General features: G+C 42.6%; 1 protein-coding gene and 1 long non-coding RNA gene across 3 annotated transcripts in view; one reads left to right on the forward strand and one right to left on the reverse strand.

Annotated features, from left to right (window-relative positions):
• Positions 1–3,740: 3,740 nt before the first annotated feature.
• Positions 3,741–13,789, forward strand: LOC122799633. Its single transcript, XR_006364486.1, has 2 exons — positions 3,741–5,834; positions 11,971–13,789. It is a non-coding gene; the product is annotated as an uncharacterized LOC122799633 (long non-coding RNA).
• Positions 13,790–14,038: 249 nt separating this feature from the next.
• Positions 14,039–16,836, reverse strand: part of RNF185 (ring finger protein 185) — a 471,432-nt gene continuing 468,634 nt past the window's right edge. For both annotated transcript variants that reach the window (XM_044068822.1, XM_044068823.1), the window contains one exon: positions 14,039–14,934. In XM_044068822.1, the coding sequence (XP_043924757.1) occupies positions 14,837–14,934 (98 nt within the window). In that variant the 3' untranslated portion in view covers positions 14,039–14,836. The remainder of the gene's footprint in view (positions 14,935–16,836) is intronic.

Raw genomic sequence — 16,836 nt, forward strand, 5'->3', positions numbered from 1 at the left:
AGCAAGGAATACAGTAAGAATGAAAATCCTTATGAGGTATTTGCTTCCCACAAGAAATACAATTATTAACTTTTTCTGACATCGGACTGGAGCAAGAAAAAAGTTTCCCCAACGAGGTACTCAACTTTGAGTAGGAGAAGAAAGTCTTCGGACTGAAGTACATTTAGCAAAAATTGTCAGGGGTCAGCTGACCGGCAAATGCGAACTGCTATCACCGCACGGCAAGAAAGACTGGAGAACATGGCGTCGGCTGTCAGCTTTGTACTCCTGGTGCTCTCTCAGGGAGCATGGCTGAACAGCTGACGCCGGACCCATACTTTGGGATTCTGGCCGACCGAGGACTGCCTGCCGGCAGGGGAGAACCCTACAGTCATGACTGCAACAGTGAAACACGATGAACATCTCCTCAATTCTAACTTCCTGGGTCCTGTCTGTGAGCCAGCTGGCTAAGGGTTTATACCTACTCTCTTGAGTTTGCCAACAATGACTAAGTGGGGTATTGTGTCAAATGCCTTAGCCACATCACGGTAAGCACAGTGAACCATTCTGCCCTCATCCATTGCTTTGATGACCGAAACTAAACTGGGATGTGTCCAGTGTCTGGACATAAAAGATATAAAAACTGGAACAGGGATCTTTAGAAAAGGGAAGGAGCAAATTACATAGAAATAAATCAAAATTTTGAGAACAATCCACAAGTGATTTATGTAATGTTGGACTAACAGTTCTAACAAAGAACATATGTATAATGTATTTAACTGGAAACATGTTAATATGGTTTGTACTCTTTTGTATTAATATATGTTTGCCTACGTCGCAAGTGATAATTTAATAACGGTGTTTAAAAACACACACATTGAAAGTACTTTAAACACTTACTCCAGCCTCCAAAGTAAAATAGTAATTTTTATCAAGGAAATTGGTTTAAGCTGTTTTTTTTCCCCAGAAAAGTAAAATGTAACTGTCATTAAAAAGTTACCAAAATTCATGTGACAGTCCATAAAAACAATGTTTCCTCAGTTTAAAGAGTTCACTTTCTGTCAAAAAAAGTAAATGTGGAAAATGCTTTCCACAAAGGGGTGGCTCACAAGTAACAGAGTGGTGTGACAGTCAGGTAAGTGAATTGATACTTTACTTTTAACTTACTGCTTACATTTTCTTGATGAGCTTAAACTTGTACAGTATGACACCACTTACATCATGTACTGTAGTTTCTGATTTTTTACGGTTGAGCAGTTTGGATATTTTGAGTTCTGATGCTCAGTGTTTGTGTATACCTCATGTCAGGTTGGGCCTAATCTCAGTGGTATTAGTTTTCCCCTTGCCCTTTTGTTCTCCATGCAGCCTAACATTCCTGAGATGTTGCCTTGCTGCCATCATCTTTTTTGCGGTCTGCCTTCAGTGGTGACCAAAGCTGTGGCTCTCATTTAGCAGACCACTGCTGAAATTCTGTTCTGTAGTGCAAACTTCATCTAGATGTTAATGTACCACACTGCAAGCACTGCATACCACTGACGCATAACTTTTCTCTAATATCTTTCATGTGCCTGTATCTGAGCATTTCCTCCCAAAGCAACTAACTACAACTGGTTTACTGGTGTAGCCTTGATGCAGTGACCCTGTTTCAGAAATGAACTTGAGTCAATGAATGGTAAGGCTAGGACAGAAGCACCAACTACTTGATCAACGGTTCTCCTTTTGGGAGGTGGCTTGTAGACTGTTTTAGTAACGCACCACTGAAGACCATCAACTATTTTATAATCATCACTGCTGTAGAACAAGGAAAAGGGAAAACCACATCAGCAATAAACCAACATTTAACCTAAAATCACTACATGCCCAGAATAGTAATGATAAAGAGAGAAGCTATGATGGCAGAAGATGCTGTGAAGGAAATACTGAAAATGCAGTATTCAGCAATGCCAGGGACCAGTGAACTAAGACAAGCCACTATACATATATACTCAAGGACAAAAAGGCTGTAATGTTTAAGCAATATGTAATAAAAAAGTGAACATTGCTACTAAAGTGATATCATTTTGTATGTTTTTCATTTATATAAATGTAAGACTGCTTTTGTCATATGTGTAAATTTAATAAAGATGTTTGGGGGGGGGGGGGGTTGAATATTGCTTTGGCATTGAAGACCAAAAGCATACCATAGTAAAGCAGCTACACAAGGCCAACAAAATGAAATTTGTCCCGCCCTTAGTTCTATCTTCACCTTCTATGTCCCACATAGGCCCCTTAGAGAATTCACTACTTCTTCAGGTTCACAAACCAAACCTGCCACCCGGCCAACTTCTCTTCTCTTACTTCTTTAGCCAAGAATCGGAATCCTGTTCCATTAGCAATCAGCACAATCCCAAATCCTGTCCATTTCAAAGCTTCTCTCCACACTTACCGATCTTCCACTTGGGACAGTTCCTGCACTTAGCATCCTTGAATACCCAGCTCTAATGACATTCTCCCCATATTTACTATGTTGCATTTTATCTATAAATTCTCTATGCAATAATTATCTTAAAAAAAAAAAGGTAATCTGGCCACTCAATTGCTAAATATGCTTTGAACTTTCTAATCCAATATTGTTAGATAATTGTATACTAACAATGTATACAAATTTGTTTGTTCTGTTTACTGTACTGAATGTGTTTTTAACTTTGTAATCTCATACTGTTAGATAATTTTATATGATTGCTCTTTTTACTGTATTTCTCCCCAAGCCTCCACTGAAAACGGGCTCTGTACAACCCAGTGGACTTTCCCGATTAACAAACTGCAAATAAATAAAATAAAATAAATAATTTCAAAAATAAGCAAAAATGCTTAATCACGATTGTATAAACAGCACAGCAATAGACAAACCAGTTTTGCTACTTCTAGGACAATAACGGACACATTTTTTGCCTTCCGCCTGGCCTGCTCACCATCAGTCTCTTGTCAGCTAGTTGGTCCACTTGTTTCCCCCTTTAACACAGGTAAAAAACCATACAGACAGGAGCTGCCATTTTCGGTAGCCACCATTTTTTTTCTTTTTTTGCAATTTTAACACTACCCTCTCAGTGTATGCCAAGTAACAAGCTCCACGGCTCAACATACAATAAGTATTAGCAGGACCATGTCATGTAGCCTCTGGAGACTGCCCTGTAACCCTTGAAGAACCACAGCTCCCGTGTGGTGTCCTGTCTCCATCACAGACCTACGGGATTGTGCACCTCAGACATATGTCTCACTTTCTACCCTGGAAGAGAGACAAGTTAGCAATGGGATATCATTCCTCCCTTGCCCCAGCCAGCTTCAGCAAGGGCCTGGCCGTCTTAACTGAATTCAGGAAGCTTGGACTGAAGTCGAGGCTCTATTACTGTATGTCAAAAAGCTGACTACAACCACAGATCCATTCTGATCACCATTGTTTTTGCTGTATATATTTTTCAATTAAGTTTAAATCAAATTTAACTAATGTAAACCCAAAAGTAATTTAAGGGGGACTCGCACAAACCATATGGTGGAAAAACAATGCACAGTGGAGTAACTTAGCTGATGCTATGTAATTCACATCCTAGAGCACCTTATTATAACAATACTCTTACTGAAATTAGCTGATTACATTACTTGCCTCTGTAGGATGCACGACAACGACAACATTCTGAGACCAAAGGTTGGTTACAGAATTTCAGAAATTGTACGGTTCAATGGAATGCAAGGAAAATTTCAAAACAAAAACTCAACAGTTCATTTATCTGTGCATTTTATTAGAGGTTATATAGTCAGAAATCCATGTAAAAATAGGTATCTTATATAAACATTTCCAATTAATTATACATACATGGCAAAGCTGTCAATCATACAAGATCTGACTTGTGTATTGGCATACTTCATTCTCTGTAGGGCAATACAGAATACAGTCCACCAACTATCACTACCTTGTAATCTGAAACTGTTACAGCTACAAGCAGGACAAAATTCAATTCAGCAAAAAACCAACAGCAATAAAGCAACTGTGACCAACTAACTTATTCTTACCTTAAAAGACTTTAGATTCCAAGTGAACTGGACAGAGAAGACAGGTCACCTGGAATAAGCCTCAAGGAAACAGACTAAACTCAGTCACATGGCTGTCTGAAAGTTATTACATACAGTGTATAGTAGAATATTTTTAATATGATTTTAATAAAAAAATATTTTCTTGTCTTAGATTAACCCTTCAGGTTGCTTAGTGATTCAAGAAGTTGGTAATCAGGGAATGCAATGTGAAATCTAATGATTTTTTTTTTGTGTTGTGGGCGAATGTACTTGACTCCCTAACTCAGACAGTAAATAACTATTTTTTTTGTTTACACTGCATTTTTATTAACAGATTATCATCCCTTTTACTATATGACGTGCTAGACAGCGTGCTGAGATGGATAGCAAGATGATCCTCATTTACAGAGATTACAATTAAAATGGCATTCCATCTCACATGTAGAATTTGGGGCAATAATGGAAAACACAGGACCATGCGCGAGTCACGTTCAAGAATGAAGATGTTAGTATTGCCTACATCACTACAAACACCAATACAACACTTGGGAAGATTTTTTTTTTTTTTTTATCCAAGTTAACAGAATACCAGTATGAAATTTTACAAACATTAAAGAAGTATTAAACTGTAATGTCTGGCAGACTGACTGTACACCTTGGTTACTTTCCAGAAAAGCAACAATTTCAGGAGGGGCAGGGCAAAAAAAATCACAGACATTAAACTTCAACAGTACAACATGGTTTGCAATCAAGACACTTTTTGAACTAGGAAGCTTTAATGTCTAACATTGACTAACCGTTCATTTTTAGTGGTTTACCAGAAAAATCAAATGTTTTATGAGGGACAGGGCAAAATCAAGATCGCTCTGTAGAAACGCACAGACATAGGAATGCTTACATTAGTACCTCTCAACTGTACAGCTTTTCGCAGAATGTCCAGATTATGCCCCATATTTTTGGTCCGTTTCTCACAGAATTGTGGTTTTCTGGCAAATTGAGGGGTGAAGTCAGAAAAAGATGATTAAATTTTGAGTTTCTAACTTCATACCCTTGAGAAAATTCATACTAATGCAAAACCTGTTACTCTATCAAATTTCTAGGTTTGTACGAGCAATATTTAAAAAGTGTCCCCATTTTTGGCCCTTCGTCACCCCTTTACTTATAGCTTTTTCCAGATTTCTTGCTCTAAGAAGGTGAAAGGTATGATTAGCCTTTTAAGTGAAGCATCGCTACTGATCTTTTTAAACCTGTTCACAGATTTTTTTTTTTTGACGTGACTTTTTATAAAATACTGTGTGATACGGTTTAGCTTGTTAAAAGCAACAGTGAGCAGCTGTCAAAGTGCGCTAATGCTGTAACATTCTAAGCAGCACACAAACACTACTGCAAGTCCAGTGTTCTCCATTAATGCCAAATTTTGTATCACGAAGAAACTGCAACCCCCTGTGCGCTGCATGTCTTTATCTGTGCACTTAAAATTCAGTAGCTGGCACATTACAGTCATTACACCGTTATTCACTACACCGATTACAGGTACAAAACAATTCCAGATAAAAGTGCTTGCCTTATTTTTGGGGTATTCTAGCACTGACACTTGCTTGAAAAAAAATAAATAACATGTTCGGTGCTGGCCAGACTGCAGTGCAAATACTTGGTGCTGGCCAGACTGCAGTGCAAATACTTGCAGCTGCTGCTTTTTGGAAATTTGTACCAAAGTGGGGTGGTCAATGTAACGGAAATAGAAGTTATGTTCTTACCATAACGTTCCATGTTAGTTGTCTTCTTCTCGCCTTCTTCTTGCTGGATGGGTTCGGAGCCGACCTCGGCTCCGACTCGGCCACTCTAAAGCTCGAGAGTTGGTTCCACCGGCTCGAGGCTCCCCTTATATCCCACAATGCTAGGCGAGAGTTACCTCAGATCTCGTTTGTAAGCTAACCCCAGCTTATAATAGTAACAGAATAACTATAAACAGAGTCCACCTCTAACAACAGGGAGAAAGAAGGGTGACCTACATCCTGATTCAGGAAATATGCACAGCAGCATATGCCTAAGTAAAGAGGTGGTAGAAAGAGAGGTCACAATCACAACTCCTCTAGGTCTGTCCAGGCCAGGGGAAGGAGGGTGGGACGAAGAAGAAGGCGAGAAGAAGACAACTAACATGGAACGTTATGGTAAGAACATAACTTCTATATGTTAAGTTGTCTATCTCGCCTTCATTCTTGCTGGATGGGACCGCGTCCCTAGCACCTTGTCCCGGTGGCCTAACGGAACAGACTCCTGAGAACAGTGGAACCAAAGTTAGCTCTATGCCTAGAAGCTAAATCCAACTTATAATGAGAAATGAAAGTGTGAGGAGTAGCCCAAGTAGCCGCTGCACAAATGGTGTCAATAGGCAGTCTGTCTTGGAAGGCTATGGAAGTAGCCAAAGCTCTGGTGGAATGGGCCTTAGGTTTGTTAGGCAGCTTTTGGTGTCTAATTTCATAAACAAGGGAAATCAGAGATGTTAGCCATCTAGATAATGATACCTTTGAAACTGAAAGTCCCTTCCTGCCTTCTGCATAGGAGACAAACAGCTGGTCAGATTTTCTGAATTGTTTTGTTCTATCCAAATAGTACCTTAACTGACGATGAACATCTAGCCAGTGTAATTTTTGTTCAGACCTATTGGAATATTCTGGAAAAAACACAGGGAGGTCAATGCTTTGATTTAGATTAGACGTCGAGGCTACCTTAGGCAAAAGGACGGGTTGGTTCGTAAGGATACCCTGTCCTTATGGAACAACAGATAAGGAGGTCGACAGCTGAGTGCATGAAGTTCCAAAACTCTTCTAGCTGAAGTAATAGCTACCAGAAAGAGAGTTTTCCATGATAGCAATTTTAAAGAACAGGAGGCTGCAGGTTCGAAAGGGGAAAGAATTAAAGAACTAAGAACTAAATTTAGGTCCCAAGGAGGAGGAGGATTTCTTATAGGAGGTCTGAGTAGAAAAACTCCTTTCAAAAAGGCTTTGCAAAGCTTGTGGGACATTATGGCAGACTCTGAAATACCCACATGAAAGTTAGAAATAGCTGCCAATTGAACTTTAAGAGTAGAAGGAGATGAACCTGCATGGAAGAGTTCAGCTAGAAAATCAAGGACCATTTGGATGGAAGCAGTGAAAGGATCTATGTCCCTTCCTTGAGCCCAATATGTGAAGCGTTTCCACTTACTCAAATAAATCTTTAGAGTGGAAGATTTATGGGAAGCTATCAAAATATCTCGAACAGAGTGAGATAATTGAGGAAGCCTGGCTAAGGTTGGAACTGGAGGAACCAAGCAGTGAGGTTCAGAGAGGGAAGGGAGCGATGAAACTGACCCGATTGATGGATCAAAAGATCTGGAGCTAGATCCAGATGCCAAGGTCGCTCCAACAGGAAATGATGTAGAAAGGGGAACCAAACCTGTCGAGGCCAATAAGGAGCAATGAGGATCAACGAGGCCTTCTGAGCGATAGCTTTCTGTATCACTTGAGAGATTAGTGGGAAGGGAGGAAATGCATACAGAAGTCCCCGGGGCCAAACTTGGACTAGAGCGTCTCTGCTGGGCTGGCCTGGTAAAGGGAATAGTGTGAAATAATCTCTGCACTTGCTGTTTTGGGGAGTAGCAAAAAGGTCGCAGCAAGGCTGACCCCACTTGAGAAAAATTTCTCTCACAACAGAGTCTTTCAGAGACCACTCGTGAGGCATGAGGATAGCTCTGCTCAACTTGTCCGCGATTTGATTGGACTTCCCGCGATGTGCGCTGCTATCAGAAACCGCTGAGAAGAAATCGCCCATTGCCACAGTCTGAGTGCTTCTCGACACAGGGGGTAGGACCTGGTTCCACCTTGTTTGTTGATATACCACACTACAGACATGTTGTCTGTCTGGATTGCAATCGTTCCCAAAGGAAGAGAGTCTTGAAGGGCTTGCAACGCTAAAAGCACTGCTCTCATCTCCAGAACATTTATGTGCAAGTGGCATTCGTCTGGTTGCCATGTGCCCTGGACAGTCCTGCCCTGATAATGCCCCCCCCCCACCCGATCAGGGAGGCGTCCGTTGTCAGAGTAGCAACCGGAGGGGAAGGAACAAAGGGTCTTCCCAATAAGAGCTGAGGGGAAGACATCCACCACAGGAGAGGATTCCTGCATGTCTGCGTAATCATAATGGTGTGGGACATCGGAAGTTGCTGGAATGACCATTGTGTAAAGAGCATCCATTGAAGATTCTCATGTGGAATCTGGCTAATGGAAGCAGAGGTATGGCAGCCGCCATAATTCCCAACACTTTCAGAACTAACCTGGCTTTGATTCTGTTGTTGCTGAAGAGGAATGAGACCAGTTTGTGTATGTCTGCTATTCTCTGATCTGTTAGTCTCGCAGACATGTCGACTGTGTCTAGATTTGTGCCTATGAAGGTAATAGTACGACAAGGCGACAAAACAGACTTTTCGCAATTTATTGAAATGCCTAACTTTTGACAAATGCGAAATGTGTAATCCCTGGCCATTAGAAGAAGATGCTTGGTGGGAGCTGTGAGAAGCCAGTCGTCCAAATATGGAAACACCTGGAATCCTTGTCGTCTCAAGTGAGAAGCTACCACTGCCATGCATTTGGTAAACACCCGGGGAGCAGTGGTGAGACCAAAGGGCAGGGCCCTGAATTGAAAATGACTGGTTCCCAGCCTGAAGCGGAGGAATCTTCTGGAGCGCCTGTTCATTTTTATGTGATAGTACGCATCCTGAAGGTCTATAGAGCACATCCAGTTTCCTTTTCCCAATAGGGGAAGGATGGACTGCAGCGTGACCATCCGAAATCTTGTTTTCTTGACTGATCTGTTCAAGATACTGAGATCCAAAATTGGTCTCCAGTCCCCTGTTTTCTTTGGAACTAAAAAGAACCTTGAGTAGATTCCGGATCCTTGCTGGTCTGCTGGAACTGGCTGAATTGCTCTTTTCGCCAGCAGCTTTGAAATTTCCAAAGCCGCTAGATCCCTTTGAGCGGGTGGAACATCTGGAAGGGATTTTTTGATTGGTTTGGAATGCGAAGAAAGGGAATGGAATAGCCTTCGGAAATGATGGACTGTACCCATTTGTCTTGGGTCAGGGATAGCCAGGCTTCTGGGTACAGTGACAATCTTCCCCCGACTGCCTCCGAAGATGGGCAGTCGGGCAACACCTCAGGGATGCTGAAAGGGCTTATCAGAGAAGGCTTCTCGATTGCCCTGGTTCTGCGGACCCCCCCTGCCTCTAGGGCGACGTCTACCATTGTTATTCCCGCCTCTGCCTCTGGCGGGGAACCGACTCTGAGCGTCAGGCGAAGACCCTTGAGATTGTTTGCGGAACCACATTTTTCCACTTTTCTGACCCTTGGGGTAAGGCCTAGAAGGAGTAGAAAAACGGACTCCGACGGCAGAAAGAGTCTTGCCATCAGTCACGCACCTAGTCAAGGTTTCTTTCACTTGAGAACCAAAGAGAGATGATCCATCGAATGGGGAATTAGTGAAAGACGTTTTAAAGGGGTCCGCAAAGTTGCATAGCCGCATCCAGGCATGCCTACGTAAGGCCACACCTGTCCCTGCGGCCCTGCTCGCTCCCATCAGCCGCATAAGAGAGGAGGCGCATGGAGGAGTTGGCTATGGAGTTCAGGATAGCCAGCTGAGTGTTCATCTTATCTTGAAAACCCACAGCCGTAGGATCCTTCAACATGTCACTCGCTTCTTTGATCAAGCCCCTTTGAAGACGAGTAAAATGACATAGGTAGTTCAGCGAACGCATTGCAAATGTCGCTGACGAGAACATCCACTTCCCGTACCTGTCCATGGACCTAGATTCCTTGTTAGGTGGATGGACAGGCACTGAAGGATCAGCTAGTTCCTTCTTAGTGGCAGCAGCAACCACCATAGCATCCACAGAAACTCCTTTTGTCAAAAACTGTTTATCTGCTGGTGTTGTTATGAATTTTGAGGGTCTCCTGGGAGTGGGGTCCACCGAATCAGGAGCCGTCCATGCCTTTTTTGCTACCACCTGCATGAGGGGGTCAAAGGGGGGAGACACCCAGGAGGTGGAAGGACGAGAGCCAAACGCCTCAAGGTACACAGATTCATCCTCCGAAGGGTTGAGGGCTGGCCAATTTCCCCTCTGCTTAAGGATCTCCAGAATGTCTGCAAAGGAAACATCTTCAGAAGGGGAACGGGGGGGAACCCTCGGAATCCTCTAAATCTGTGTCAGAGGTGACGGACTCAGGTGAGTCTATGTGTTTCCTCTTACACTTTCTCTTCCGAGGGGGCTCATCTGCCAAAACAGGAGAGGCCTCGGAAGAGGATGAGATCCCCGTGGGGGATTCCTGAAGAGCTGGCTCTCTGCGGTCCGGGATGAGGGAGTGAGTCGACTTGACCTGAGGCACCGAAGAGGGGGGGGCGGACGGAGCCGACTGTGGGGTAGAACCAGGTTCTAACACACTCCGCATGACCTCGAACGCACCCCTGTCAGGCAGAGCCAGAGGTCCCCACTCCGAAAAGCTAAAAACCTCCCTCGGCACCGACAGTGATGGCTCCGAGGCCGATGTCGGAGCCGAACTTACCAGCGCCGAAGCCCCGAGAGGGAGAGCGGGGTCGGACAATGGTCCGATGCCACTCACCCCCTCGGAGCCGACAATGGAAGTCCGGCGCCGAGATTCTTCCAAGGAAGAAATCGGAGCAGACGATGGAGCCAAAGACAAATGTATCGGCTCCGACGCTACCACAGTCTCGGTTCCGAAACGACCCGGCTCCGAGCTCAACTGAGTCGGAGGAGGAACATAGTGATGGACAGGGGCAGGCATCGACTGATGAGTCGGGCTCTGAAGCATTTGGGCTAGTGCCTCGGACTTAAGAAGTCGACTCACTACCCTCTGAAGGTCATGATCTGACAGCCTCGATGACCTAGAGGAGTGAGATTTATGGCTCCGTTCAGACAGCAGAGGAGATGCTGGAGCCGAATGAACGGAGCCAAGGGATGGTGACCTAGACCTCTTCCTAGATGTCGGCTCCGAAGGTCTGGTCGGAGCCGACACGGGAACTTCTAATACCTCGGCTCCAGCCGGAGCCGAGGGAACCACAGAAACTGTGGATTGAGACTCATCGGCTCCAGCCGGAGCCGATGTAGATGGAGGTTTAGTAGCCTTAGGTCTCGGCTCAGTAGCTGGAGCCGAAGACCTAGAAGCCTTGGAGGGCTTCCCCGAAGAGACAGTAAGGGAGTCCTCAGGCTTGAGTAAACCTCTTAGAATCAATTTGTTTTTTCTTTCCTGCAGGACCCTGGGACTGAAGCCATGGCAAACAGCACAGGAGTCCTGCAGGTGCAAAGGTCCCAGGCAGTAGACACAAGAAGTGTGACCGTCTGTCAGAGACATTTTCTGACAGCACGCGTCACACTTCTTGAAGCCTGAGACCTTTGATTCTTTAGACATTTTATAAAGTGTAATCACACACACACAGTCAAACACCCTGATTACACCCTACCTTATTTTAAACTCAAAAAATAAAACAACTATCAAGGTTTTAAATTAAGAGAAACAACACACACACGCACTAGGGAATAGGAAAGAAGGCCTGAAGGCCCGAGGGAAGAACTTATAAGTTCTTGTGAGAAAAAAACGGGATTTTGAGAGAAAAGGAGAGAATTCCACTAAACTAAGGGAAACAAGTATTAGAATTAAAACTAAAGGGGTTTAAGTACACTAACTTTACTTGAAAGTCACTTACCAAGAAGCCGGTAGAAAACCAACACCTCGATCGCTGTAGCGGCAAACGAGATCTGTGGTAACTCTCGCCTAGCATTGTGGGATATAAGGGGAGCCTCGAGCCGGTGGAACCAACTCTCGAGCTTTAGAGTGGCCGAGTCGGAGCCGAGGTCGGCTCCGAACCCATCCAGCAAGAATGAAGGCGAGATAGACAACATAACATTTTTCCCTTTACCTGAAGGAGCACAGACCTCACACCTGGACAAAATAGATGGGAGGTGCAAAGAGCAGGGCCCTCTGCCAGGTGTGATATGTATGGGTGTTTGTTTGGAGGGAACTTGGCCAACTAAGACAACCATTTTGCTTTTCTTCATGAATCCTGTTTTGTCCTGTTTTGTCTTGATGATGTCATATACAAATTTATTTGAAATGTTCCTGACCAACTGATCTTGTTATGGATTTACAACATCAGGTCAACAGTATTTTGGGATGAAATGACACAGTTGAAATACCTTTTCCTTTGGGGGGGGGGGGTGCATGCCAATACTTAATATATTATTAACTCTGAGGAGGTCACTACAAGTTTGCTTGCTTGGCAGTCTAATCATCACATTCTCATTTTGAACCAAATGTCCTATTCCTGCCAAGTCTCTACTGGTAGCCATACTTGCTTATTATTGTTTACTGTATAGGTTATAGTGACCGTGACATTGCACTAGTAAGTAGCCCAAACTTACTTGCAGAAACTAATGAGGAAACATGAAGTTAAGTACTGCTATGTTTATATCAATCTGCTCCAGCAGACTTAGGGATCCACTAACACACAAAACTAAAATAAACATGGCAATACTTCTTAAATGTACGCTATTTAAAACGAGTCTGCTTTGGAGTCATAATTAATGCAATTGCATTCTATTAGCTTATAACAATACTCAGTAAAGGTCATCTCTGCTATAAATCAGAAAGTTTCCAAAAGCATGCTTTTGCAATATCGAAATAACCTTGGTACAAGGGAGCAGAAATGTCTCCTTAATATAAATTCTAGCATTTGCCAGGCTTTATAATCTAAAAGCACAAAAGCATGCCTCATAAATGAACAGAAATACAGCTTAGAAGAACGTATCACTAAATTAAAAACACTCTTAGAAATTCTAATTATAAATTAAGCAGGATGAGGCAACCAAAAAACGAGGCGATCAAAACAGAAAGTTATGTGCCCAGTCTGATAAAAAGACCTACACATAATTTAATTACAGGGATGCTTCAATATTTAAAAATGCATATAGTTTAAATTAGTTAAATAAAAGCTTTTACTAACTATTTAAGCCCTAAGCTATGCAGAGCATCAGTACACCGACGTACTTGGTACCATATGCACATTACAACCATCTCTTTTGGGTTCTACTTATCACATCCTAAGGTCAGTCCAAGATGACATCCAGATAATATGCTGGTCACATTTACAGAAAGGAGCTGCAGTTCCTGCCAGACAATGCAACTTTACCCAAAAGCAACCAAGTAAGGGCAGAGCTGTCGTGACGAACAGGTTGTCTGACATACACACTTTAAATGCCTTACACTGTCCATTAATTACTCTGGCCAGTTTAAGGGACAGAACACAAGGTAGAAGAACCTCTCTGTCTTTCTTCAATGCAGTCAATCATGGGAAAAAAAATCCAGCTGTAGTTTCTAAACCTGTGGTTCTAAACATTTTGCACTACAATGTAACAAACAGTAAAAAGGCTGAATTAATTTAACCAGTCTGAAAGACTTGTCTAATTTGTATGTAATTCAACATCAGCAACAACTACACATCAGACAGCCACACTATTACGTTAGTGTCGAAACAGCATATGTAGTAAAAATTACATAATACAAACTCCTTGGATATTTGTGTCTGTGTGTGTGCGTGTACACTTAGACATTTGATGCATTGTGTTTTGTTGTAAACTGCAGAAAACTGCCTGCCTGCAGAATTCACAATTTAAACTAACACCAAACTTGGCTTTAGTTTTTTAACCAATTGAAATGAAAATGAGAATTATCGTCTCACAAAAAAAAAAAAAAAAAAAAGGCAAAAAAGATTAACACACTATACTGCAAAAACGAATTAGCATCTAAATGTAAACAATGTGTTTCGATTGTTTTATAACCAAAGTGCAAACTGCACTGTACATCCAGGTATCTTAGTTTTTGTGCAAAAGGCTACTGCTCGGGTCCACAACAATTTCTTCTTCAAAGTTATAAAATCAAAAAAAAAACAGCTGTAAATGCAAGAATACTTTCAGAAGGCAATTTTTATGAGGGGCTAGTGCATAAACCAACCAGCTTAGTTCAGGAAGTACAGATCAAAAGAAAGAACTGCTCTCCAGAAATTCCACCAGTAATTCAATTATGGCACAATCACGAAAAGACCCAAAGGAAGAGGAAAAATGTTACATTTTGGTGCTACCTTTTTTGTGAATATGGGACACTGTTCACATGATACAACTGAAGGAAACGCAGAGCAAAAGCAAGTCAGAGGGCAAAAACAGCCTTTATAACAGTGCAATTACCTGCTTAATACCTAGTCTGGGGCAAGGATAACATTTTATCTACAAACACTAAATCCACCACCCAAGTGTCCACAAGTACTGACAGCTGCTAGAAACTGACAACATAAATATTGTAGAACTGTCACTTTCCAATGCATTAAAATTCTTCAATGTTCTCTCTGAAGTCTCTTTGGGATATATATACCCTAGCACTGTCAAATTCATGGTTGGGGATGACCTGTGTAAGACACCCCCAGAAGAAGTGTACTACAAAAAAAACCAGCAGCCGAGTAATGACAATACTGCTGCCTCTCCTAAAACATACCCCAACGGTTTCCAGGAAAACTGAATTATGAAGCAAAGCCATGAACACAGCAGTCCTTTCAGGTTTATTCCCACATCATTAATATAAAAAGAACATGTATTGCTGATGAACCATTTCTCCAGTCATTTTCCATCCGGTTCAGGGACCAAGCAGCCAGTAGATTCTCCATGATCTGATGCCCAGATTATCTTGAGCAGTGTCCAACAAAAAACTGTCATTTAGGCAATAAGCAGCCAGAACATTATCACGAGGGCAACAAACAGGAAGAGACGGGACAGAAACTGTTCATCCACATACTGGGGAGTTCCAGGAACAGCTTGAAACACAAAAAAAGACACAGTCAGTGAACAGACTCTGAAGATCAGGAAAAAAAAAACAAACTTATAAAAGTATTACCATTAACCATAGAACCTGAAGACACAAGACTTCTTCTAGAAATCAGAACTACAGCTACAAAGACCAATCAACATGACTCCAAAATGCAGGTGTGAAGAAAAGAAAGCATGAAAGGGACTGAAAAATACCACAAACTAACAAAGCAAAGAACAGAGAAGGCAGTTACTGCAGGGAGCTGTTAACAAGTTGTCTCCTGTTGTCAAGGGAACAGGGTTTGATTCTTTCCAACTCAAAATGTGCCTACTGTGTGAATTTGAGCAAGCCATTTAGCCAGAAAGTACAATGGAGTCAGCCTTGAAAATGGTCACTAAATGGGAAGGGACAGGTGGTACTGTTAAGCTAAGGAAGGACACTGGGGAACCAAATGTACTGAGAAGAGCAAATTCAATGCGGCAAAGCTCATGACATCCTACAAGCACCTTAAATGGTAACAAGGGTGAGGCAAGATCTTAAAGTGTTTTCATGGCATAAGAACATCTGGGAAAGGGATGGCTCGGTATAATGATTAAGGTGTTTAACTCACAGATAAACAATACATGGTTTTATTCTCACCAAGGGAAATAGGTTAGTTTTAAGATGGTCTGAAAGGGCAGCTAGCCTATTACCTACCTATGAACCTATAAAGCTCTGTCATTCCACCACGAGGCACTTTCTTTCTCTGCTTGCCTACCTTTCAACATTTAAGGCAACCAAGACTCAACTCCACTGCAGTGGTATCCTCTCCCACTAGTGTCCACTATGTCTTTACCAATACAACTCCTGCATGTACATACTTTTAGGATAAGGAACCCTCACATGAAGGCATAGTGGAAGCAATATAGTGCCAGAAGCATCCAGAAGATTAGCCAGGCAAGCCTATGTGGACTGCACTAACAAGAAGATATTATGACACCAGTTACTCTTTATACGGTACCACAGGATGCGGGATGATTTTCTAACCTACACCCAACTAAAAAGAAGCAACAAGTATCAGAACCACTACCAATAACTCAATCAGCGAAGCACTGGCTTACAACCTTGTACAAAACTACTTCCGAGAAAATGTCACCTTCCCAAGATGGCCACCTGGCAAAGAAAGCTCATATATGCACTTAGGCTGTTGCCTTCTTGGATGTGCGCATACACACATTGCCTCTGCACTAGGAGGCTGCTCTTCTGGTAATATTGACAAAGGTGTACGTACATAGATGGTTTGATGGGTTGTGTATGTGTCTGGGGATGGATGCATGTATGTATGTGCAGACATGCCACTTTAAAAAATAAAACTTAAACACCTTTATTAAATTAGCACTTAGAAAGAATTTAAAAAGACATGCAGGTAGGTGCGTCCGTGTGTGGGTGTGCCTTCTTTGAAGGCTGGCCGCCTGGCTGGCAACTGAACACTGTAAAAATTCACTGCCAATCATTAGCGGACCAGAGTTCTGCTGTGGCGACCCCTAACTGGGAAAAGCCGAAAGACAGTTTATTAAATTAGCACTTAAAACACAGGTGCACATACATTAATGGAAGAGAAAACAAACCATATTAACACTTCATATTCAAGCATAATGTCTTCTAGGTTCATAGGTGTGTACTAGGCTAATGGCCCTGGAGCCTTTACAAACCTAGCTCACAGGATTACCCTGGCATTGTGCCACCCGACCTTAGTTCCCAGTGCCTCTGTCGAGTAGAGCCACTGAAGTGATCCCCAGGGTGAATTTTCTATTTCCCATCCACTTGTCAAGATTTCTCTTGAAGAGGGCTAGTGAGGAGCTCCGCTTGACATGTATGGGAAGTCTATTTCATAACATGGGCAGTCTCTGGGTTATAAACCCATCCCCTC

The sequence above is a fragment of the Protopterus annectens genome, chromosome 4.part0 (genome assembly GCF_019279795.1).
Source record: "Protopterus annectens isolate FY-2018-M chromosome 4.part0, PAN1.0, whole genome shotgun sequence".
NCBI lineage: Eukaryota > Metazoa > Chordata > Ceratodontiformes > Protopteridae > Protopterus > Protopterus annectens.